Raw genomic sequence first — 25,840 nt, forward strand, 5'->3', positions numbered from 1 at the left:
AGCACCTCAGTAAAGAAATGCCAAACACACCTTTATTATCCTTATGGTCACCTGTGGTATTAGAGAATACCAATGTGCAATGATTTGTTCTGTAATTGTCAGTAAAAACTGCTCTGTTTTATACACTGACTCTTGGACTGAAACTTCATTTTGAACTGGACACAAATAATTAGATATTCTGAGTCTAGTGTTTTAATTCTAATATTAGAAATACGTGGGATTATCATCATTATGATCACAGTGAATGAACGACCTTTCAATTCAAAATGTCAGAAATCGATTCTTACTTGATTTTGGAAAGTTTCTGTAGAATAATACTGAGCTTCTCTAGTATCTGAAGGTCAAGTTTCGGGGTTCGAAGCAGCACAGAGCAGGTACGGAAGAACAGCGAGGTGCTGCAGGCTTCCAGGAAGGGCTGCAGGGATTCTGCAAGAGAGATCAGCAGTGCCTCGCGGTTAGGGAGCCACCAGAAAGTTCCGTGAACCACACTCCGGGGGATTTAGAAACACAGGCTTGGGTTCTCTGGGAGTACAACGATCTGAAAAATCACAACATCTGTTGGTTATTGTTGCACGTTTGAAATCAAAGATCTGGCTTGTTTTGTTTTTTTGTTTGTTTGTTTCTTTTTCTGTGGGGGGCATCTATTATCTAATTTCTATTAGGCAAACTTTGGCAGAGATCACATTTGTAAAAAAGGAAAGTAAATTTCTTCTTGTGGGTTTGTAACTGTAATCTCAAAATAAAAAAAAAAAATAGAAAATGTGTTTTAGTGGCAATTTGTTAGATGCCCACATTCCAAAATTTTGCATACTAAAATGAACTCATGCGATCTCTTGTTAAGGAAGAACCTTTTTTTAACACTAAAACTAAAGGAGAAAAGTTTCAGGAAATATAAACATTGGGAAATTGACAAAAAAAATTCAATGTCTGTTTAAAAAGAAAACTAACTAAATTTAAAACTTAAAAGGCACAGCCCTGGAGAATGAAATGAGCAAAACATAAAGGAAACGCTAAAGCAGCCATGAGGAGGGTAAGCTCTCCGCCATGCTGACACTAGACTGCTACAATGCTGTGAAAGCATTCTTACAAATCGGAAAACATGCACCTAATATTTTCAGTGATGAGCAAAGAACGCAAACAAGCAATTCATAGTAGGACACAATAAAAGTATTCACTCATTAGGAATATCTGGAATTTGGCAGACTTGAACCAAAAAGCTCAAAAAGCTCTATGTTCCTTGACAGAGAAGCATACAAAGATTTATGAATACATGTGAGTTAAAAAAAATTGTTGTACAGGGTGTGCATTTATTACAAATGACCATATATGCAAATGCACTTTGAAGTATAAATTGCTAATACTGCCTATAATGGGGGCTTGAAGAGCCACAGAAATCATACAAAACGTTAAACTGTGGACATTCAAACAGTTAAATTCTTTTCTAAAAAGCATCTTGCACGCACCGGGATCCCATATAGGCGCCAGTTCTAATCCAAGCAGCCCTGCCTCCCATCCAGCTCCCTGTTTGTGGCCTGGGAAAGCAGTCAAGGACAGCCCAAAGCCTTGGGATCCTGCATCCACGTGGGAGACCTGGAAGAAGCTCCTGACTCCTGGCTTCGGATAGGTGCAGCTCCACCCATTGCGGCCACTTGGGGAGTGAATCAGTGGATGGAACATCTTCCTCTCTGTCTCTCCACCTCTCTGTATATCTGACTTTCCAATAAAAATAAATAAATCTTAAAAAAAAAAATCTGTAAAACCTAGAGGCTCCCACGAGGAAAACAGGCCTTGATTCCACTTTCAGGTAAGTTATTAGCCAGACAGTACATAAAAACCAATAGCTTTGCATACATTTTGCTTTGAGTTCATAAGCACATATATGTATTTTGACTAAAATAAACTATGAAAGCAACAAAACTCAAAATCGTAAAGCCACAGGCATGCCTTGCCGACAAAGTCAAAGGTGGAAAGGCTGGCAACAGGCGTTAGAGACAATGATGAGGCGCCCTTCATAACCACAGGCAAAGGCACAGTAGGCAAAGCCATCACTCTCCCAACCGCTGGCTGACGCAGGTAAGAACTAGACACCGTTGATACAGTCACCTGTCTGTGCCCATCTCAGTCACACCGCATCCCTTATGCTGAAAATTCAGGTTACAGATATATTACAAATAATACACCAACAGAACTAAAAATATATTTATGCAGATGGGAATTTCAAGTAGCTTCATTAAATAGTTCTCTTATTTCAAGTTCTGTGACACAGGATTCATGTGAGCTACATACAACAAAGCTTCCTGTTGTATTGCTGACATAACGGAAATCAGTGTGTAAACAAGTACAAGGCAAAACCACTAAGATCACTGAGGAGTCTTTTTCGTTTCTTAATTTAACTTTACCTTTCATGTTTTTTACAAGGGGATATTGTCCATAAGGGCCTCTAATCAGGGCGAGAAGGGTCGAGGTGGGCAGGTAGGTAGGTGAGATATTTCAGCTTTTTAATTAATTAATTAATTAATTATACAGTTCCATAGGCTCTGGGATTTCCCCTATCCCTCCCCAAGTTCGTTCCCCATAACTGATTTCCCATATATTATAATACTATAGTTCTTCATAAACGGTCATAAGTCCATCCTTCTGTTATTTAAGTGTATCCTGACATTGTAGGTGCAGACAACGACAGACAGTCCAGCATCCTACTGTCAAGATATATTTTAACAGGGCCCGGCGGCGTGGCCTAGCGGCTAAAAGTCCTCGCCTTGAAAGCCCCGGGATCCCATATGGGCGCCGGTTCTAATCCCGGCAGCTCCACTTCCCATCCAGCTCCCTGCTTGTGGCCTGGGAAAGCAGTCGAGAATGGCCCAAAGCTTTGGGACCCTGCACCCGCGTGGGAGACCCGGAAGAGGTTCCTGGTTCCCGGCATCGGATCGGCGCAGCACCGGCCCATTGCAGCTCACTTGGGGAGTGAAACATTGGATGGAAGATCTTCCTCTCTGTCTCTCCTCCTCTCTGTATATCCGGCTTTCCAATAACAATAAAATCTTTAAAAAAAAAAAAAAAGATATATTTTAACAGTTTCACTGGGAGTCCATTTTTGATTCAGAAGTTAATGTGCATACTGCATTGTATTCTCACATCTGGATATGATAGTGTCTATTACACAGTTACTATACATCCTCTTAAATGAAAAGCCATAAAGCAAAATCAACAGGAAGAAAAATAGAAAATTTACAAGATGAAGTTAAGTAACATGCTACTGAATAACCAATGTGTCGCTGAAGAAATGAAAAAGAAAATAAAAAACCTTGAAGAAAATGATGCTACTGTATGACCTAAGTGTCACCAAAGAAATAAGAAAAAAAAAAACTTTTTTGATAAAAACAAAAATATTACAGCTCATGAGATGTAGCAAAAACAATATTGAAAGGGACACTTATAACTTCTGATGCTTACAAAAAAATCAAAATATCTCAAATAAATGACCAAATAATCATCTCAGGAGTTGCTAAAAAATAAAAATATGAACAAGAAGCAAGAACTCACAAAAATCACAGCAAAAATAAATGGAATTGAAACTATAAAACTACAAATTGCAACAAGAGCCATTTTTTAAAGATGAGCAAAGCAAACTTTTAGCCAGACTAGCAAAGAAAAGCAAGACAGAATAACCAAGTAAAATTAGAAAAGAAAAAGAAAACATCCTAAGAAACTAGTAAGGTGATCTCTTCTTGCTGAATGGATCCTTTGATCATTATGTGGTGTCCTTTCTCATCTCTTTTAATCTTTTTCACGTCAAAGTCTGTATTATCTGATGTAAGAATGACTGCACCAGCTCGTTTTTCTTTTTCCATCCGTTCACTTCCTTCCTCCCCATCCATGGTAGGGTGGGGAGACGGGGGCAGGTGAGGCCCACCCCTTGCTGTCCAAGTACATCAATGCCTGCGGGTAGAGATAGTTATTTGATGCCACCTTAGAGACCCCAGTGTGGGGAAGAATGTTTCAAAGGTGCTGCTTGAGCGGTCCTGATACTTTTGAGATGGCTCCATTACATCAGGGTGGAAAAAAATCTTTCCAAGGTCCACTGGCTGACCAGGTCCACTTTCGTGTATCTACAGACCTAAACACTTGCAGCAAAGCCTGGCCAAGAGAGTTGTTTAACCTGTTCTGTCCATCTTTTGATGAGGCATTTGACATCTTCTGTTGGCTCAGATGAACTGGTTGACTGGCATGTCCCTCATGTGCATTTAGACATGCTGTCCACTGCACAGGCATCAGTAACCAAGGAGACCCAGTCCTGTTACTTGCACTCCAAAGTCAGACCATGTATCTTGTGATTTTCCCTGAGGCTGGGGTTTGACTCCAGTGGTCTAGCTGGGAAGTGTCCCACCAACTTCACCTGGGGAGTCCTCAGACTCGACTCCTGTGTGCACCAGCCGGTGCAGGCTCAGGTTTGGTCTGTCTCCTATCCCAGCCAGTGCACATACCACTGGATGCAGCAGCTTAGTCAGTTCTACCCCAGCTCCATCTCTCATGCAAACCAACATGCAAACTGGGTCTAATTCAGCCCGGCCCAGCACAGACCCGGTACTCAGGCACATCAGTGGGTGCTTTGGCATGGTTGGGTCAAACCCTAACACCCTGGACAGGCCTGGCTCCAGCTCTGGTTTTCACATGTGCCAGCAGGTGCTGCAGCCTAGCCTGGCCTGCATCCCATCTAGCTCTTGAGCACACCCATGGGTGCTGCAGCCTAGTTCAGCCTGGCCCACCCCCAGACATGGCTCACATGCATACAAGTGGGTGCTGTAGCCTTGACCAGCCTTGCTGTACCCAGCTACAGCTCTTGTGTTCACTAATGAAAGCTAAGCCTTTGGGGAGTCCTCACAGTTCCCCTACCAGTCCCATTCCCAGCCCTGGATTGTGCACATGCCACTGGGTGCTGCAGACAGCTGACATGGCCTGTCTTCAATCCCAGCAGTAGCTAATGGGTGCTGCGGCCTAGCATGGCCACTGACACAAGCAAGAAGCAGCATTAGGTGTAAGCTGGGTTGGGCTGGGCTACAATACCTTCCAGTCCGCATGAGAGCTGGGACTGGGGTACTCAGGTTGTAGCACAAGTGACACACTGTTAGGTAGGGTCTGGTGGGTAAGGAAATGTTGGGGACTCACCTGATAGGCTGCTGCTCCCATCAGTGAGCATGAAAGCTGGGGCTGAGGGTGGGCTGGGCTGGCTGGGTAGGGATGTAGTGCCCATCAGCCTGCATGTGGGCTGGATCTGGGGGCAGCATGGGATGGGCCAGGTCAATCCTGCACCCATTTTGACTCTTATATACACCAGCAAATACTGTGGCCTAGCCTAGCCCAGTCTTCCCCCAGACAGACCAAGTCCACATGCAGGCCGAAAGGTACTATAGACCTGCCCAGCCTAGCCACCTTCAGTCCTAGCTCTCGCACTAATGAGAACTGCAGCCTAGCAGGGGAGCCCCTAAGTTTCCCCACCAGGCCTGCTTGCATCTCTGAATCTTGCGCGTGCTGGCAGGTGCTCTGACACAGACTAGAATGGCACACCCTACTTTGGTATTCACTAGTGGGTGCTACAGCCTAGCTCACCCCAGCCCCAGCTCTCATGGGAACCAGTGGGTGCTGTGGTTAGCCTGGCTCAGCCCACACCCTATTCTGGCTCTCTCAAGTGCAAGCAGGTACTGCGGTCTGAATCTCAGGTGTACCAGTGGGTGCTACTGTTCAGCCTGGCAGGTTCACTCCCAGGCCTGGCATTTGCATGTGCCAGCAGGTGCTGCAGCAAGTCTCAGCTCAGCCTGCCTCTGGACCCAGTTCTCACATGAACTGGTGGGTGCTGCAGCTTGGCCTAGCCTGGCCTGCTTCTGGCTCCAGCTCTCGAGGATGAGTTCTGTGGTCTTTCTTGAGTTGGACCTCCACCAACCCTAGCCGTCATGCAAACTGGCAGGTGCTGAAATCCTGCAGGGCTGAGCCCACAAATCCCCTACAGAATCCACCCCCCCGCTGCCAGTCCTGGTTCTTTCATGTGCCAGTGGGTGCTGTGGCCCAACCTGACCTGTCCCACCCACTGCCCGAACTCTCACTGTGGGTGCTGCAGCCCAGCCCTGCCTGTCCTGCTCTCAGCCAGAACATTTGCACATGCCTGCAGGTGGCAGACAGTATTACCTAGCCCACACCAGTTCTCTTACACAGGCCTAACCTCGTCCTGCCTTCCGGATTCCCCTTTCTGAACCACCCTATCTCAGCTCCCTCAATGACCTGCAACCAAAGTGGCCTGGTTCCCACAACCAAAGGTTCCTGCAAGCATCCAGAAGTCATTCCATGCCTGTCAAACTTGCCTTTGGTGGTCCCTATTCCAATATGTCCCCAGATGCCCTTCCCTGTGCAATTTAGAGTCCCCCTCTCCACGCTGCATGGCCTGGAGGGACCCAGAGCAGAGGTACTGTGGTCATCTCGGAAGATTCTTTTTTTCCCCTAGTTTTTCCCTCCATTTTCATTATGATCATTAATTTATGGTACAGTTCCATAAGCTCTGGGACTTCCCTAGCTCCCTACCCTATAACCCCTCCCCCCACACTTATTTCCCCTATGTTATTACAATATCATAATAGCAAAATTCTTCATAACCAGGGCCCAGCACAGTCGCTCAGTGGCTAAAGTCCTCGCCTTGCATGCACTGAGATCCCATATGGGTACAGGTTCTAATCCGGCGGCCCTACCTCCCATCCAGCTCCCTGCTTGTAGCCTGGAAAAGCAGTCAAGGATGGTCCAAAGCCTTGGGACCCTGCACTAGTGTAGGAGACCTGGAAGAAGCTCCAGGCTCCTGGCTTCGAATTGGCACAGTTCCAGCCATTGCAGCTGCTTGAGGAGTGAACCATCAGACAGAAGATCTTCCTCTCTATCTCTCCTCCTCTCTATATATCTGACTTTGCAATGAAAATCAATAAATCTTTAAAAATAAAAATGCATCACAGACAGTCATATGTCCATCATTGTGGGCATTGACAACGGCAGACAGTCCAGAATCCTATTGTCAAGATATATGTAACAGCTTCATTGACAGTCTATCTTTGATCTGGAAGTAGAGATGCATACCGCATTTTGTACAGTGTGGCAAAGAAGGGGACAACAGTGAGATGTGCACGTGCTGAGCTTGGCAAGAACTCACTGAGCTCAGTGCATCGCTCTGGTACCACAGGAAAATAATAACGACTTTGGCATCATACAGGTCAAAATAGGTCTGAGTGGCCCTCAGACCTAACAGTCAACAGGTTGCCGAGAGATCAGCGCCACCAACAACCTAGCTGTAAGGCATACCTGATGTCTCACTAATGCTGGGACCTGCTCCAACCACAAGTGGGAGAAAGGTTGTACAGACAACGGTGCGGCCTCAGCACAGTGCCACAGGAGGTGGAGACTGGAGAGCCAGGAGCTGGGGTTACAGAGATAATGGTAAAAGGCTAACATAAGAACCCAGACCTGGAACTCACTGGAGGGAGTGGTACAAGTGACTGCAAACAAAGAGCCATGTACCAACTACAGTAAGTAAAACTGAACTGTAAACCAATGGGTGACACAGCTTAAAAACTTGCCCCAAGGAGAAGACTCTGAGAACCAGAAGCACAACGACCCAGAGCAAAAGAAGAGACAGAGGCACAATGAATATTATTGAAGACTCCCCTGCAAAGGAGAAAAAGCCTTTGCCAACCACAGAGTTAACTGAGGAAGACACCGAGAAAATGGGAGATTTAGAATTCAAAACACTTGTTATAAACCTTCTTATCAACAACGAGAAGCACATAAAGCAGACATTCAAGGAATTTAAGGAATATGTGATACAGGAAATGAATCAAATGAAAGCTGATATATCAGAATGAAGAATACAGTGGAGCAAATTAAAAGTACAGTGGAGAGTCTCCAAGATAGAATGAAGGAGGCAGAAGAATCTCAAAATTAGAAGATATTTCCTGTCACCAGGGGGAAACAAACAAAAAGCTGGAAGCAGAGCTGGATCAGGCTAAAAAAAAAGAATTCAAGAATTGAAAGACACTATTAAGAGACCAAATATAAGAGTTATGGGAGTCCCAGAAGGCGCAGAAAGAGAAGCTGGGTTTACAAACGTATTTCATGAAATAATAAGGGAAAATTTCCCTAATCTAGAAAAAGAATTGGGAAACAAGATCCAGGAGGGGCACAGAACTCCCAACAGGGTTGACCAAAAGCAATTTTCACCATGACACATGATAATCAAGCTCTCTTCAATTGAACAGAAGGAAAAGCATCCTTAAATGGGCATGTAAAAAATTTAACTGACATATAAAGGAATGCTAGTTAAATTCACAGGAAACTACATGCCAGAAGATAATGGAGCCACATATTCCAGATTCTAAAAGAAAAAAAATTGTTGGCCCAGGATAACATATCCAGCAAAGCTTTCTTATGTCTTTGAAAATGAAATAAAATTCTTCCATAGTAAAGAAAAGTTAAAAGAATCTGCCTCTTCCAAACCTGCCCTACAAAGGATACTTAAAGATGTTCTCTTGACTAAGAAAATAGCGCCCACCCAAATCAAAGGCAAATGCAAATAACATTCCAGTAAAATGACAACAGAAGACTAAATCAATGAACAATCCATTGCTAAAATGACAGGACCAAATAATCACCCATACATATTAACCCTGGATGTAAATGGCTTTAGCTCAATCAAACGTCACAGATTAGTAGATTGGATTAAAACACAAAACCTGGGCCCAAAGCATAGTGGTTTAGTCCTTGCCTTGAGCACGCCCCAGGATCCCATATGGTCGCTGGTACTAATCCCGGCAGCCCTGCTTCCCATCCAGCTCCCCGCCTGTGGCCTGGGAAAGCAGTCAAGGATGGCCCAAAGCCTTGGGACCCTGCACCTGCGTGGGAGACCTGGAAGAGGTTCCTGGTTCCTGGCGCGCACGGGCCGTTGCGGCTCACTTGGGGAGTGAATCATCGGATGGAAGATCTTCCTCTCTGTCTCTCCTCCTCTCTGTATATCTGACTTTGCAATAAAAACAAACATCTTTAAAAAAAAAGTGTTTTGAAGCTAAAAAAATTCAAAATCTATGAGATACAGTTTCTGCTGATCTTTGTTGGTGAAATGTGTCTTCTGTAGGGTTTTTTTTTAAAGATTTATTTTTATTACAAAGTCAGATATACAGAGAGGAGGAGAGACAGAGAGGAAGATCTTCCGTCCGATGATTCACTCCCCAAGTGACCCCAACGGCCAGTGCTGTGCCAATCCGAAGCCAGGAGCCAGGAACTTCCTCCAGGTCTCCCACGTGGATGCAGGATCCCAAGACCTTGGGCCGTCCTCGACTGCTTTCCCAAGGCACAAGCAGGGAGCTGGATGGGAAGTAGAGTTGCCGGGATTAGAACTGGAGTCCATATGGGATCCTGGTGCATTCAAAGCAAGGACTTTAGCCACTAGGCCACACCACCAGGCCCAAACACTTTCTTCTGATTAAATTCGTCAGTGACTCATAGATCTTATAGTAGCATCATTTTCTTCACGAAGGTTCTTGATCTTCTTTTTCATTTCTTCAGAGACACATCAGTCAATCTGTAGCATGTTATTAACTTCATGGTGTCGTTAATTTTTCTTTTCTTCCTGTTGTTAATTTTGTTTTGTGGCTTTTCATTTAAGGGGATGTACAGTAATTGTGTAATGGAGACTCTCAGATCTAGAAGCATGCTATTTAACTTCATGTAAATTTCTATTTTCTTCATGTAACTTCATTGTAAATTTCTATTTTTCTTCCTATTGTTGATATTGTATCGTGGCTTTTCATTTAAGGGGATTTATAGTAACTGTGTAATGCAGATGACCATATCCAGATGTGAGGATACAATATTGTATGCATCTCTACTGCTGGACAAAGATGAACTCCCAATGAAACTGTTTACTCTATCCTGACAATAGGATGCTGGACTCTCTGCCATTGTCCATGCCCGCAATGATGGACATATGACTGTTTATGAAGAACTATACTATCATTAACGATATAGGGGAACTCAGTGAGGAGAGAGGGAATTGGGGAGGAGATGAGGGCAATCCCAGGATCTATGGAACTGTGTCATAAAATGATAATAATGATAAAAAAAAAAAAAGAAAAGAAAAGCACAACTCTGCTTTGCACCCAGTCACCGATGAGTGGCACACGGTCCACACACTGCTTACTACCGTGCCAAGCAACGGCTTCCCATTCCGAGTTGATACCTTTGCAAAGTGTAAATATTTCACATTTAGAAGTGCCTCCGAGGAAAGAATAAATACAGAAAAGACTGCAAATGAAAGAGAATTATTTAAGCAAAATGGCCACTTGTTACAAGTCCAAGGGTTTCACAAAGCTCAAAGGGTATTCCCAGCAAAAGCAAATGAAAACATTTATGTTCACGTCCTCAAGTAGCATGTGTTAAATCAAAAACTTTTAACAGTGAGTTAAAAGAACTTCTTGCACCGATAAAAATTTTTTTTTAAAAAAACTAGCCCTCACAGCCTACAAAATATTACAGATACAAACACCAGCCATATAGAGATCTGAGACTCTAACTCCTGCAGCCTCATCGTCCTCCAAAACACCGAAATACTGAAGACCCAGCCAAGGAACATGAGTGTCTCATTGTTCTCCTTGCAGGTGGAGAAACGTGTGAGGGTCCCATTCTGGACAAGGAGGGATCCAGGAACAGAACCACATCAGAAAGGTAAGAAACAGAAAGAAGCTTGAATATGCAAATGACATTTGCAGAGTATAACCCATAGGAGATAATGACTGGAAACCGGGCTGAACTGTGTAAAAATACTGACAAAGCATCAGGTTTTAAACTGTTCATGACGCTGTTAGTGATTCAATGAGTCGAAATGCTTTAAGCATTTACATGATAAGACACAGTATAAGCTTAAAGACTTACTAGAGTCCACTGCCATTTGGAGCAAACTATCGATGACATTGGACAGAAGTCCCTTACTAGATATCCTCAGGTGATTCAATATTACCGGGACAGCTTGATACTCCAAGAACAAGGTCTTTCCTTCATCTGTCTTCAAGTCCAAACAAAGGGAATCAAACGCCTGAGCCAGGTAATCGGCTGAAAAACAAAATGCAAAAGCAACCGCTCTGTCAGTAGTGTAGTAGGCAATCACAGGACAAACGGATATCACCGCTTACAAAACCTAAAACAGAAATGAAAATTTAATGACACAAGATCTTAGGCTAAGTTCAGATTCTCTGCCCCCTGACTCTGTGAGAACTCAAATGAGGATGATAGTACTGCATTATACCCAGGTAAATTTCACTTCTGATTTTCATATTTTAACACTGGGACATTAGCAATTACTTTATCAAAAAGAAAGACAATTATGTAAAGATTGTCAACAACAATACAATAAAAAAAACAAAAAAAAAAAACAAAAAGAAAGACAATTATTGAAGGAAAAATTATAAGTACCATTTTCCAAATATGACTAAAACTATATATAGCGTAAGTGTGCCACAGTTTCTTTAACCACTCCTCTTTGGACGCGCATCTGGATTGTTTCCATGTCTTTCTATTGTGGATTGTGCTGCTGCAAATATAGGATTACAGATCCCCTTCTCATATGCAGGTTTCATTTCTTTTGGGTATATTCCTAGGAGCGGGATAGCTGGGTCATATAGCAGATTTATTTGCAATTCTCCAAGCACTTTCCGTACTGACTTACTAGCCCACAATCCCACCAGCAGTGAAGGAGGGTGCCTTTCTCCCCACATCCACACCAGCAGGTATTGTTAGTTGAGTTTTGAATGTAGGCCAGTCTCACTGGAGTTAGGTGGTACCTCAATGTGGTTTTCATTTGTATCTCCCTGATGGCTAGGGAGCCTGAGCATCTTTTCATATGTCTGTTAGCCATTTGAATCTGTTCTTTTGAAAAATGTCTGTTAATTTCTGCTGCCTATTTTTTTACAGGGTTTTTATAACTCAGCTATTAAGAAGAATGAAATTATGCCATTTGCAACTAGATGGTCCCAACTAGAGACCATTATCTCAGTGAAATAAGTCAATCCCAAAAGAACAAATACCATATGTTCTCTCTAATATAAGGAAACCATCATGCAAAGTGTAACTTCAATAACCCGTTCCATACTGGGTTTTTTGGGCTGCCTTACATGTTTTGATGTTTTTGATTTGTTTCATTTCTTCCAAATACTTTCTTTTCTCCTGTCAAATTCATCGCTTGCTCGTGAATTACATGGTGGCATCATTTTACCCAAGAGACTTCTGCGTTTTCTTTTGTCACCCATGTGTTGGTTACTCAGTGGCATGTTTGTTTTATGGCGCTGTAATTTTGTTGTTGTCCTAATTCATACCAGTTGTTGACTTATTTCGTGGCTTCTCATTTATGTGAATGTATAGTGATGGAGCAACAGAGACTGCCATATCCAGATGTGGGCATACAACGCAATATGCATCCCTGTTCCCAAATCAAAGATGGACTCCCAATAAAACTGTTAGAAATGTGTAGACAATGGGATGCCGGACTGACACTGTCTGTACCAGCAAAGTCGGGGCCCATTTAAATAACAGACTGATGGAATCATGACTCCTTATGAAGCACTATATTACTATAGTAACATGGAGAAAAACTGTCACGGGGTGGGAGTTTGGGGGGTAATCCCAGTCTATACGAAATTGCACCATAAGCAGGCAGACAGGAGGAAGCTTGTATCCCAACCCTGAAGATTCCCAGATCCTCACCAAGGACTATCAGTACCAGCACCGAGGACTACATCCCATCTGCCAAGGAGACCACAGGGAAATGGAGTGCCTTCAGAGGCCGAGAACTCTGAGGTCACCCACCCCCATTTGGATCTACCACATGGGATGGAAGAAGCCCAAATCCTGCCTTGCAGGATCCAAGGTCACCGGAACGACAACCAGGAGCCCAGAGCGGACTGCAGAAACAGAAGAACAGTAAACTTCCTTCGGGACTAGGGAGAAGAGCTTTCTCTGGCCCTTGCCTGGTTCTGACTTTGGGTCCCCACCCTCTGTCGTAATGACCATCAGGATCACTCCAGAAACCCCTCAAAACAAACAAACAAATAAACAAAAAAACTAGAATAGATAGAGAACAACAAGGAAAGCTTAGAATCAGACAGGAAACGGTCAGCGGGGATGCACTTATAACTCACTGAGTGGGACACAAAGATTAGTTACTCCTCACTGGGGTATGGAAGATTTCTCTGCATACCCCTCCTAAAACTGTTCACCTAAACTGTTGACATATGTCTTGGTAGAGTTATAGAGTTACACAACCCGAAAAACAGCCAGGTTCAGCAAAATCATGCTTCAACACTATAAACTGCTAAATATTAAAATTAAAATAGACATGAGACAGCTGAATAGTAATCTATAGCCATTTTAAGGTGTATAGAACCGGGTGTATATAAACTAATAATTGAAATGTCAATGTAGAAGTCACAAGATGTGGTTCAGAACCTGCATTCTTTTTTTTTTCTCTTTTAACATATTGGTTAGTCAATACCATGTCAATTAATTCCATAACATTATAAGTTGTTACTGATGTAATGTCGGGGCTTTTAATTGATCGGGATGATACTGTGCTGGCTCTACCTTCAGACCAGAGATGGTCTCCCCAAGAAATTGTTGAACTTATCTGGACAATAAGATGCTGGACTTTATGCTTGGTAGATGCTTGTAATGAAACAATCTCCACTGAATTTGAACTGTGGTAATGCAATAAGGTGGAGGAATCCACCATGGGGGGGTTTGGGGAGGGTTGGGGGGAATCCCAGTGCCTATGAAACTGTGTCACATAATGTAATGTAATCAATAAAAAAAAAAATCTGACTTTTGCTGGTAAAAAAAAAAAAAAAAAACAACGAAATTGCACCATAAAATTCAAAAATTCAAAATAAAAATTTAACAAAAAAACTATATATAGTTTCAGAAATTTGAAGAGTATTAGAATTTCTACCTTTACAATAATTTCAAAGAATTTTTTAAAGGATTTTATTTATTTTTATTGGCAAGTGAGATATAGAGAGAGGAGGAGATACAGAGAGGAAGATCTTCCGTCCAATGATTTACTCCCCAAGTGGCTGCAACAGCTGGAGCTGAGCCAATTTGAAGCCAGGAGTTTATTCTTGGTCTCCCATGCAGTTGCAGGGTCCCAAAGCTTTGGGTGGTCCCTGACTGCTTTCCCAGGTCACAGGCAAATTCCGGGTCTTCAGTTCTAATCTAGCTCCCTGCTAATGTATCCTGCAAAGCAGCAGAGCACAGCCTAAGTGCTTGCTCTCCGGCCACTCACGTCGGACACACACGGATAGGGGTTCAACCTTCCTGCTTTGGCCTGGTCCAGTGGGGGCTCGTGCTACGCGGCAGAGTAAAGCAGTAAATGGAATCTCTCTCTCTCTCAGCTGGCTTTCTGTTGAGATTTTAGCCAGAGGAGAAGGCTGAAGAGTGCCTTGAGGGGCTACTATGCTGAGACAGAGGGTCAAACTACGGCTTGCAACAGTGACATGCCATTAGTGCTGGCTTGAGTACTGGCTGCCCCACTTCAACTAGCTACCTGCTGATGCGCCTGGGAAAGTAGAAGATGGTCCAAGACATGGGCCCCTGTTGCCCATGTGGTAGACTCAAATGGAGTTAAGGGCTCCTGGCTTCAGACTCGCCCAGCCCTAGCAATGCAGCTATCCGGACAGTAAGTCAGAGGGTGGCAGACTTCTCTCTAGCTCTACCTGTAAAACAAACAAATGATTTAAAAGGCAGAGCTAGAGAGAGAGGGAGAGTCAGAGGGAGCAACCGTCCATCCTCTAGTCCACTCCCTAGAAGGCTGGGGCTGCGCCAGGAGGAGGGCAGAAGCCTAGAGCTTCATCTGGGTCTCCCACAAGGGTGTAGGGGGTAAAGCACTTGGCCCGTCTTTCTCTGCCTTCCCAGGCACATAAACAGACAGCTGGATCAGAAATAAAGCAGCTGGCACTCAAACTGGCACCCACATGAAATGCTACCTTCGGCAGCTTAACCTGCTACCCTATAGTACTGCCCCATGAATCTTAGAAAGAACGCCTCCAAATTCACTAAACATACAGCAGAATCATCCATACTGACCACATGACAGAATCGTCATACTAACACTGCCTTCTAGACTCACTGGATCTCCTCTGTTGTTTCAGCTTTCAGAAAAAGTTAAGAAACAATTTAAAATCTTAGTAAGAATGAGCAAGAATAATTCATATGAGATAAAAACAAGTATGAAATCAAGGTCCCAGCCCTGGCCACTATAGCCACCTGGGGAGTGAACCAACCGATGGAAGGTCCTTCCCTCTGTAGGACTGAAAAACGCCGTAAATCTTATAAGATATGCTTATGAAAGAATTGTAAGAAATTAAAATCTGTGCCACTGAATCTACTCCATTTTTGTTTTTCCCAGAAGTTAGTTCAGAAACAGTAATATTACTGCACTTAATTTTGTAGTTTAAAATAAAACATCAAAAAGAAATGTGTATTAAGCCAGAAAGTTTGCTAAAGTCTGTCCAGACTTGCCTCATTTGGAAATCCACATTTCCAGGGACACAGGCAGAGTACACAGATGGATCTGAATTTCCCTTCACAGAAACTTCAGTTTTATCACAGCGCCATCTACTGCACCTGACACAAATTACTTCATTTCCTAAATCCTATCTGACAAGATCAAATATGTTAACTAATGGGCCGTTAAAAAATGATCATGAAGCGACAGCATTGTGGCATGGCGAGGAAAGCCACCACCTGTAGCCTCAGCATGCTACATGGGCTCCTGTCTGTGACCCGGTGGTTCCATTCAAGACCCAGCTCCCCGCTCTGTGGTCCAGGAAAAGCAGCAGGAGGCCCAAGTACTCGGGGGCCCCTACCACCCACAGAGGAGACCTGGAGGAAGCTCCTGGGTCCTACCTTCAGCCGAAGCTCAGCACCGGCTGCTGTGGCAGCCCTGGGATGAAGCAGCACATGGAAGATAACTGACCGTCTGTAACTCTTTCAAATACTTTTTTTTTTTAACATCATGGAAAATATGCACTGATTTGGAAACCCTTCACACCAAAATAAACCTGCATTCCACATTCTATAAACTTTCTGACGCATTCTCATATATGGTATTTCACAAGCGTAAAACATTAACCCGTAATTTTCTAAGGTAGAAATACGGTATCAATCTTCCAAGAATAACCTTTTAAAACCTCATTTGTAGTAGTAAATGAAAATCATTTCAATTTAATTATACTAAATTGTGAAAATATCCTAAAAACAAGGTCAGCTTTTCTTTAGGAATAGTTTTTAGAGTTTCACCAAAACTAAATTTATTTTATAAATACATTACTGAATCTTTTAATGTCCTAATTTTGAGCTACAGCCATTTTATTCCTTATCAAAAATTCAATCTCTTGAAGTTAATGAATACAGGATTAGGATTTTCCAAGATTCAGATCAAATGGTGGGTTAAACAACGTGAACAGCAGGGCCGAGCATAGTGTGAGCCAGGGCTGTGACTGGAGCCAACAGAACGCGGCAGGGATGATGCTGTGCGCATGTCTGGAGTCCGAGTGGCCCTGCGTCTCCCTCCCCACCTGTGAGCGTCCAGGCGAGCAGCTAGCCGAGGAGGCGGACCCGCAGCCTGCGATGTCTCACTGGGTGACCGGCTTCCTACTAAGGCCTCCGGGAGACAGCAGGTGAGGTGGCTCGGGTGCTTGGGCCTCCATCACCCAGGAGAGACTCAGATGGAGCTCCTGGCTCCTGGCTTCAGTGTCCGGGATGTAAACCAGCAGACTCAAGGTCTCTCCATCTCAGTCTTTCCCTGTCACTCTAGGTCCGAAATGAATAAATAAATAAATAAATAAATAAATAAATGGGGAGCCAATCTCAGCCCACTCCAGCCCAGCCCACTCCAGCCCAGCCCACTCCAGCCCAGCCCACTCCAGCCCAGCCCAGCCCAGCCCCAGCCCAGCCCAGCTCAACCCAGCCCAGCCTAGCCCAGCTCAGCCCAGCTCAGCCCAGCCCAGTCCAGCCCAGCCCAGCCCAGCCCAGCCCAGCCCAGCCCAGCCCAGCCTAGCCCAGCTCAGCCTAGCCCAGCCCAGCCCAGCCCCAACCACTGAGGTCATATGGGAAGCGAACTGGTAAATGGAAGATCTAGCTTGATCTCTTATCCTGCTACCCACTGCCCCTAATATTGTGATGTTGACATCACAGATAGTGGGCTTACCCACTACCCCACAATGTGAACCATGAGATTACAATTGGTACCATAAAAATACAAAAGATCCAGTGAGAAGCTACGAACAACTGTAAGATAATAAGTATGAAACCTAAAAACAACTGGAAATTTTTCTGCATACATACAATTTAACAAAATTGAGTCATGAGGACATAGACAAACTGAACTAGCCAATAATCAAAAATGAAATTGAACCAGTAGTAGAAAGCCTCCCAACGGTGAAAACCCCTGGACTTGAAGGTTTTTACCAATCAATCAAAATTAACACTAATTATTCTTAAGCCATTCCAAAGAAGCAAAAAAGAGGGAATCCTTCCAAGCTCATTCTAAGAAGTCAACATTACCTGTATAACATCATCAGAAAAACACAGTAAGTCATTTAATCCCACAGCAAGTTTATGAGACGTATTTCTACTTCAGTTTTAGCAGAGGAATTTGAGTCTGAAAGAAATTAAGCTTGCACACTTAAGCATTCTGCCTACTGAACTGTTGAAGTAAAAACTAACTGTATTACTTAACCTCATATCCACTACACTCACAAAAGTAAAATGCTCGGGCCTGGCAGCGTGGCCTAACGGCTAAACTCCTCACCTTGAACATGCCGGGATCCCATATGGGTGTTGGTTCTAATCCCGGCAGCCCCACTTCCCATCCAGCTCCCTGTTTGTGGCCTGGGAAAGCAGACGAGGACGGCCCAATGCTTTCGGATCCTGCACCCATGTGGGAGACCTGGAGGAGGTTCCTGGCTCCTGGCTTCAGATCGGCACAGCACTGGCCATTGCAGCCACTTGGGGAGTGAATCATTGGATGGAAGATCTTCCTCTCTGTCTCTCCTCCTCTTTGTATATCTGACTTTGAAATAGAAAATAAATAAATCTTTTAAAAAAAGTAAAATTCTCAAATATAAAATAAATAAATAAATGAATAAAATATAAAAGAATACAGGCATACTTTTGGTTATAATGTAAATTGTGATCACTATTTGAAATATATTTTTAGTCTTCAGTTGACACCCAGAAAAAAGTATGAGAAAACAGTACAACATTTCAACACATTTATTCAATGTTTGATGATCATATCCGGATAATTTGCATATCTATTGCCTTGGGCATTGATTCTTTTTGTTTGGGGAGCATTAGTGTCCTCTCTACTATTCTGGAAGATTCAATTATTGCCAACCACGGATACCACTGGGCTAGAGAATGCTAGAAGCAATTCCCCCTGTGCAGCTCTGCTCCTTCTCTGTATTCCCCTGACACTGTTTCCAGGCTCTGGGAACTGTAAGATAATCCTTTTAGCTTCCAAGTACTAAGGAGAAATGTATGAAGTGTTTTTTCCCTAGCTTGATTTATCTCACTTAACATAGTGTCTTCCAGTTCTGTCCATGTTGCTGTAGATGTCAGAATTTCACTTTTTCATGATTGACGGTCTACTTTTCTTTTAAATTTTTTTAATTACTAGGGGAAAAGAGCTCTCACTTGCTGGTTTAGTCCTCAAGTGCCTATGTGGTTGGCTGGGAGGCAAAAGCTTGGAATACAGAACTTTCCCATGTGAGACAAGGACCTAACTACTTGGGCCACCACCTCCCAATTCCTAGGGTCGGAATTAACAGAAAGCTGGCATTGGGAGAAGAGCCAGACCCAAATCCGGGAGCTCCAGGACGGGATATAGGTATCATCAGTGCCTTCATGGCGAGGCTAAATGCCCAGCACTGGGATGCGTTCTCTTGACCATAATCAACGGATGCCAAGGTCAATGCACTATCTGATTCTTGTTAATAGTGCTGCAATAAACAAGAAAGTGTGATACTATGTTTTCAGTAAATCATATTCAATCTGATATTTTGGGAATGTTTTAACTAATTTTCAATTTTGACTCTCAAAACATTGCTTGATGCCAAACTAGTCCTGAAAGACTACCAATTTATAACTACCAGTGTATAACTACCAGTTTGGAACTACCAATCTAAGACATATTTGTAAATGATTTCTGAGTAGTGAAGCTATGTCCTTTAAGATTTTTATTTATATTGCAAGTCAGTTAGATGGAGAGAGATCACCCATCCCTGGTTCACTCTCTCTCCAGGTGCCACAACAGCTAGCATTGGGCCAGGCCGAAGTTGGCAACCAGGAGCCGGGTGCCTCAGCTGGGTCTCCCATGCAGGTGGCAGAGGTCCAAGCAGTTGGATCCATCTTCCACTGCTTCCCAGGTGCATCAATAGGGGGCTGGATGGGAAGTGGAGCATGTGGAACATTCAGGAGGCGGTGGGTGAACCCACTACATCACAACATCAGCCCCACAGTTAATAAAATCCTTCTTAAAATTTTATTAAAGAGGAAAATTGTTTAATTTTCTTAGAGAAAAACTGAAAAATATTTAATTTTTCACACTAAAACAATACCATCAACTATATACTTATCTACTTGTGTTCTTAAAATGATAAATTAGTCTGCCCAATTTCTATTTCATATCCAAAAGTCAAAACTACATTTTTAACACCACAGACTTCCTGTCCAATGCTCTATGCCTTGCTCTCTGTTTCCTGAAGGGAACTGCTATGCTCCCTGGGAATTTCCAAAATCAGAGACAAAGTCCTTTCTTTGAACTGCATTACGCCAGCAGGCTTCATCTACAATTTAACTGCAGCCCTTCCAAGAAGGCTGACTGGGGGGATAGCCAGAGCAACGCGGGCTCTCTGGAGTACAGACAGAATGAAAGGCTTCCCCCTGTCTTTCAAGAGACTGAGTCACACTGTAAGGGAACCCAAGGTGAGAACAACGTGGCCTGAAATGGTTGCCTGGCCTGGTAGAAGGGGAGCAGGGGGACCTGGGAGGGCAGGGCCTGGCTGACCATGCAGGCTGAGGTGGTTAGCTGCTCAGCCTGACAGGGAGGAGATCTGGAGCTGGAGGCATCTGGGGATTGGACCAGTGGACGGAGGATCTCTATGTGTCTCTCCTTTAAAAAGATTACACAAGGTGCCCAGCAGTGTAGCCTAGTTTAAATCTTCACTTTGCACACACTGGGATACCATATGGACACCGGTTCGTGTCCTGGCTTCTCCACTTCCTACCCAGCACCCTGCTTGTGGCCTGGAGAAGCAGTAGAGGACAGGGTTTTGCTGATAGAAAGGTGACTACAGATTCTGTTGCATCCACTCGACCCCTAAAACAGAATGTTACATTCACCAGTGACAGTCACAGCGAAATGTTATTATAAATGAGAGGCAAGGCAACCGGCTGACCCACTGACCAGCCGACTGGCCAGCCGGGACCAAGAGTGCTTACCGGAGTGGGGCCCTGAACAGCAGGTTCACAGGGTTTTTATAGGGGGCAGTTTACAATAGCTTGAAAAGGGGCAATCCACAACAGCCTGCAAGGTGAGGAGGGGGAAATGCCCCACATCCCTACCTATCTCGGCTGGACAGCCCATGCCTGGCTCCCCTCTGATCCAGCAATTAAGGTAAGCACCTGCTTAATTACTGGACGCCTCCTGTGGGACAACCAGACTTGGGCCTTGATTCATGATACTTGGGGCCCTTTAGTGCTAGAGGTCACACAGGCTGTTTGTCCAACAAGCTCGCACAGTTTCTCAGTAGCAAGGAGCCATGTTTACTCCATTTTGTTTCAATTCTACATTACTGTTAATGTACTGCATGGAAAAAACCTGTAAGATAGGACTTTCACTATCAATAAACGTGAAATGCTTGAAAGCATAAACACACGTTCCCTGATTAGATACTATACACGGTACATTCATGTAATGAAAAACATCCCATAAATTTGTACAATATTTTTTGTCTTTTAAAATATTTTTAGTTAAAAAAATCCTGTTTTGGTCAAACCTGTATATTTAAAAATTTTGCTTTCTGGGACTGGCATCGTGGCAAATAGGTTGAGCCGCCTCTTCTGGCACTGGCATTCCTTATGGGTGCTGGTTTGTGTCCCGATTGCTCCACTTCCAATCCAGCTCCTTATTTATGCGCTGAGAAAGCAGCAGAGAATGGCTGAGGCCCTTGGGCCCCTGCACCCACATGAGAGAACCAGAGGAAGCTCCTGGCTCCTGGCTTCAGACTGGCTCAGTTCTGGCCATTGTGGCCATTTGGGGAGTGAACCAGACCAGCGGATGCAAGACCTCTCTGCCTCTCCTTCTCTCTGTAACTCTTTCAAATAAAAACAAAATTAATGTTTAAAAATCTTGGTTTAACTCATCAAAAAGCAAATTAAAGCAAAAAAAGTTACTGTGACAAACTGACACTATCAAGTGGTCTTTTTTATCTGTGAAAAGTCTTTGACCTAAAATTTACTTTGCCCAATATTAATAGTGATCCTGTCTTCTATTAGTGTTAATGGAGTATAACACCTTTTCCACTCATTTTCTTATAACCAATATGCATCTTTGTATTGCAATGGGTTTTTCTACTTTATAATATTCATACTAATGTCACGGCTAATTAGTCAGCATTTTAGTGTGTCAGGGAGAAAAGTGATGACAAGCAATTATTTACCATTCACATAAGTATTCCTTATTACATTTCTGCCTTTTTATCAAATGATCTTCTAATTATGTTGATATGTTTTATATATGTTAAGTTAGTGATGAGATTTATTCTGATACAAAAGTGGGTTTGAATTCTTTCTCATAAGTGATTTTTTTCAAGCAATTGCTGGCCCCCTCCAGAATATTATAATTTTAAAAACTACAACCCTGAGGAAGCAAAATAACCGAGGAAGCAGAATTATAGTTCTCTTGTGTCTTCATCAATTCTACACCAACAGGAGTGACCAAAGGGACTATCAAACAGTCAAATTATTATCATTATCCATTTAAAAATCTGAGTCAAAAGTTTCATATCTACTAATTCAGAAAGAAAACTAGTTATGGATATGTACTGAAGTATGTGAGTATGGCCAATTTTGCAGCATTACCTTTAATTCATTACTTGCATACAAACCCTTATATCACACTATCATACACTACATTAGATTCAGAGAATACGATAACCAAGAAATGTGTTTTTTTCAGCAAACCTACAAACTAGTGGGTTGGCAAACATTTTCTGAAAAGGGTCCGGTGGTAATACAGGCTTTGAGGGCCTTTTGCTAAAACACATAAAGAATATACACAAGCTAGGTATGACCAAGGAGCCTGCCATCAATCACAGGTAAAGCAATCCACAACAGTCTGGACTGGTCAAGGTAGCAGCACCCAAATGTGCATCCTGAATAGGGTGTGGGGTGGGCTGGGCTGCAACGTTCACCAGCTCAAACAAGGCCAAATGGAAGGCCAGACTTCGCCGGAACCTGGCCTAAACCCAATGGCATGTATGAGAACTGGGTCTGGGAGTGTATCAAGTGGAGGAACTTAGGAAACTCCCTTGGCGAGTCATAGCTCCCACTGGTGAACATGTGGTCCAGACCTGGGGGTCGGACAAGCTGGGCTAAGTAGCTCCAACAGCTGGCCAATGTGTCAGTTGGTAATGGAACAGGGTGGACCGGGCAGGACTGAGCAAACCTTAGCCCACAAGCGAAACTAGAGACCAGGATGGAGCACAGGTCATGCTGAGCTAGGCTCATGTACCTACTGGTCTGCATGAGCCAGGAACGCTAAGCCACAGTGTCTAAGGCAGAGGTCGGGACACGTGAGGGGCTGAGTCAAGCTGAGTCAGAGCAACCACTGGCAGGCGCGTGATCTATGGCTGGGAACAGGCCCAGTTGGAGAGCTAAGGGGACAACCCTAGCTGGGTTGAGGTTCCCACCAAGGGGCACGTGTGCTGGAATGGGGTCTGTGTTCTGATCAGGGAACGGCTGTAGTCTCCCTTGGCACAAGTGTGAATTGGGATTGGATGCACCAAGCCGGGTCAGACTCCAACACCATCTGGTGTTCTGGAGGACTAGGGTAGAGGTGGGATGGACTAGGCTAGGTCTCAACCCCTACTGAGCCATGTGTGAGCCATATGTGGGTATGGACGAGCCGTGGCTGGGCTGAAACATTCAACAGCAAGCACCAGTTTGGGTTGAAGGCCAGTAAGGAAAAGCCATTGTTTCTGCGAGGACAGGAGGTGAACTGAGTAGGGCTGGCTCATGGACCCCCTGGTATGCGCAAAATCTGGCATTGGGAGAGGTTCTGATGGAGGAGCCTGGGCAACTCCTCTGGCAGGACACAGACCTAGCAGGTAAGCGCAAGAAACATGATAGGAAACAGCCCAGAATAGGCCATGGAAAGTTACCCACTGGCATACATTAGGCACGGGATGGGGGCAGACCAGGCTGAATCAGTTCACGTCATCCACTGGCAAATCCAAGCACCAGAACAGAATGTGAGTTGAGTCAGGTTCGGTAGCGACAAAAACCAGTGCACATTACGGAATGCCAAGGTGAGGTTGCCTGTACCGGATGTGACCGCAGTGCCCAACCAGCACATGTGAGAACCAGGAAGGGAGGGGGCGGAGCCAGCAGGGGAATATGGGGGTGCTCCCCTGCTGGACAGCTACTCCCACTGGAGAGTGTGAGCTGGGATGGGGGCAGACCAGACTGGGCAGGGCTACAACACCTGTGGGCCTCATATGGACTGAATCAGGGAAAAGCCAGGCTGGGCTGATTATTCCTGCTGGTGCAAACAGAATCAGAGTGGGTGAGGGTTGTTTGGGCTTAGCCGCAGCATCAGCTGGCAGAAGCTGGCACTGGGGGCTAATTTTGTCAAGTCAAACCACAGAACCACCTGGAGAATGCATAATCCGGAAGTGGGAGGGGCCTGGGAGGGAAACAGTGGACTCCTCCCTCTCGGGTTACCACTTCCACGGGAAGGCACGAAAACTAGGACAGGGGCTTGGCTGGCTAGACAGATACCCAACAGCATCTGTGTGGGCTGCATAGAGCTGGTTAGATGGAACTAAGCTTTAATGCCCATTGACATGCACGAGAGCTGAATGGGGTGTGGGGCAGACTGGACTAGTCTGCTACACATACTGGCAAACCAGGTAGGCTTTGTGGGGGTTATTGTGGGTCGCTCTGACTAGGCTGCAGCTCCCACTGGTTTATGCGAGGGCCGAGTATGTGCTGGGCAGAATCAGGCTGGACTGCAACACACATTGGCTCCAGTGGAAGTCGGGGCTGAAAACAGAACCAACCCAGCAATTGCAACCACCAGCTGATCAGGGCGATGGACTGTGCCGGGCCCTGTACTTGCTAGTACATACAAGAAATCTGGTCTGAGAACACCTCAGACAAAGTTTCTTTGGAGATCTCCCCAACTGAAATGCTGGACTCAGAACCCTAACGAAGAAAAGACAGAAGACAGAACAGGTCAATCAACCATCTCAGCTATATGTTGGCAGCAAAATACTGGGCAAACGGAGACCCTATGATGGACTATGTCAATCAGTGGATTCTTCAAAGACTTCATCATGCTCGGAGTGGCAAGATTGGCAGCGATTCATAACTGGTGAACTATCAAAACCACTTGAGCAAGACCTTCGGAGCATGCCCCACATTCAGGACCTGGGATGGGTGGGAAATTGGGTGGGACTTCTCCCTTAATACCCCCCTTTAAACATGAAGGAAACAATATGGAAATAATAGTCTTACCCACTTTCCTGTAGCCCTTGAACCTTTTTACCCTAATTAACTATGCAAAGATTGTCAAAAATATAATAAAAAAATAAATTCGTTAAAAAAAAATAAAAATATAAACCACCCCCCCACACACACACAAAGAATATACATAAAATGAGCGTGACTATGAGACAGACTACTAACAAAACAGATACTGGGTCAGATTTGCTCCATGGGCTGTAGTTTGCTAATTTTTCTCTGGTGCAAAATAACAAATGAACAATTTTGACTTTCTGTGGCAAATGAACAGTAATTGCAAGCAAAGATCATTATAACAACACATGTAAGAGAATCAACAAAGGCTACTGGGAGGAGACAATTCAACTAAAGCCTTCATTTCCAAATGCAACAAAGCAGTTTTTATTTTTTATAATGTGCCACCATTATAAACAAATTTGAATATCCTGAAAATGTAAATTATTATTGACTATGAGAGAATTGCCTTATTATTTTGTATTCTTTCTTAACTACCAAAAATTATAAGTACACTTGAAAGATTACCTTGAGTGACTGTTTTAAGAACAATTAAGGTAGACAAAAACCGCAGTGGCAAACTGGAACTCTTGAAGAAAGCGGCTGTCTTTGGTTTGTTCTCCACAGAATTCTCTAAAGAATTTTCCTGAATTCCTTTAATTACTACCCCTTTAAATATGTCTTCACCCAGTCTCCTCAGTGTTGATGTCATAGTCGCATGCTGTTAAAGACACGTACAATCAATCATTGATTTATGCTCTAAAACACCTATCTTAAACACTACATTCACAAAAACTTAATTTTTTTGCTAAAAAATGCAAGTGAAATATGCACAATTAGAAAGTGGCAGTTTTATACTCAACTTTCAAGATTTATTTATGACTACATATTTTCCCATAATATGTCAGAACACAAGATCATGCTATGCTTCTGGCACAAAAAGTCATCAACAAAACAGAGGAGGACGATC

The 25,840-nt window shown here is 43.9% G+C and overlaps 1 protein-coding gene across 1 annotated transcript in view; it reads right to left on the reverse strand.

Annotated features, from left to right (window-relative positions):
- Positions 1-25,840, reverse strand: part of CCDC138 (coiled-coil domain containing 138) — a 76,788-nt gene that overhangs the window by 2,515 nt on the left and 48,433 nt on the right. Inside the window, exons 12-14 of the mRNA XM_058655120.1 lie at positions 25,399-25,591; positions 10,954-11,130; positions 288-426 (exon numbers count right to left, since the gene is read on the reverse strand). Of these exons, the coding sequence (XP_058511103.1) occupies positions 288-426; positions 10,954-11,130; positions 25,399-25,591 (509 nt within the window). The remainder of the gene's footprint in view (positions 1-287; positions 427-10,953; positions 11,131-25,398; positions 25,592-25,840) is intronic.

This window comes from Ochotona princeps, chromosome 26 (assembly GCF_030435755.1).
Source record: "Ochotona princeps isolate mOchPri1 chromosome 26, mOchPri1.hap1, whole genome shotgun sequence".
NCBI classification, from domain to species: domain Eukaryota; kingdom Metazoa; phylum Chordata; class Mammalia; order Lagomorpha; family Ochotonidae; genus Ochotona; species Ochotona princeps.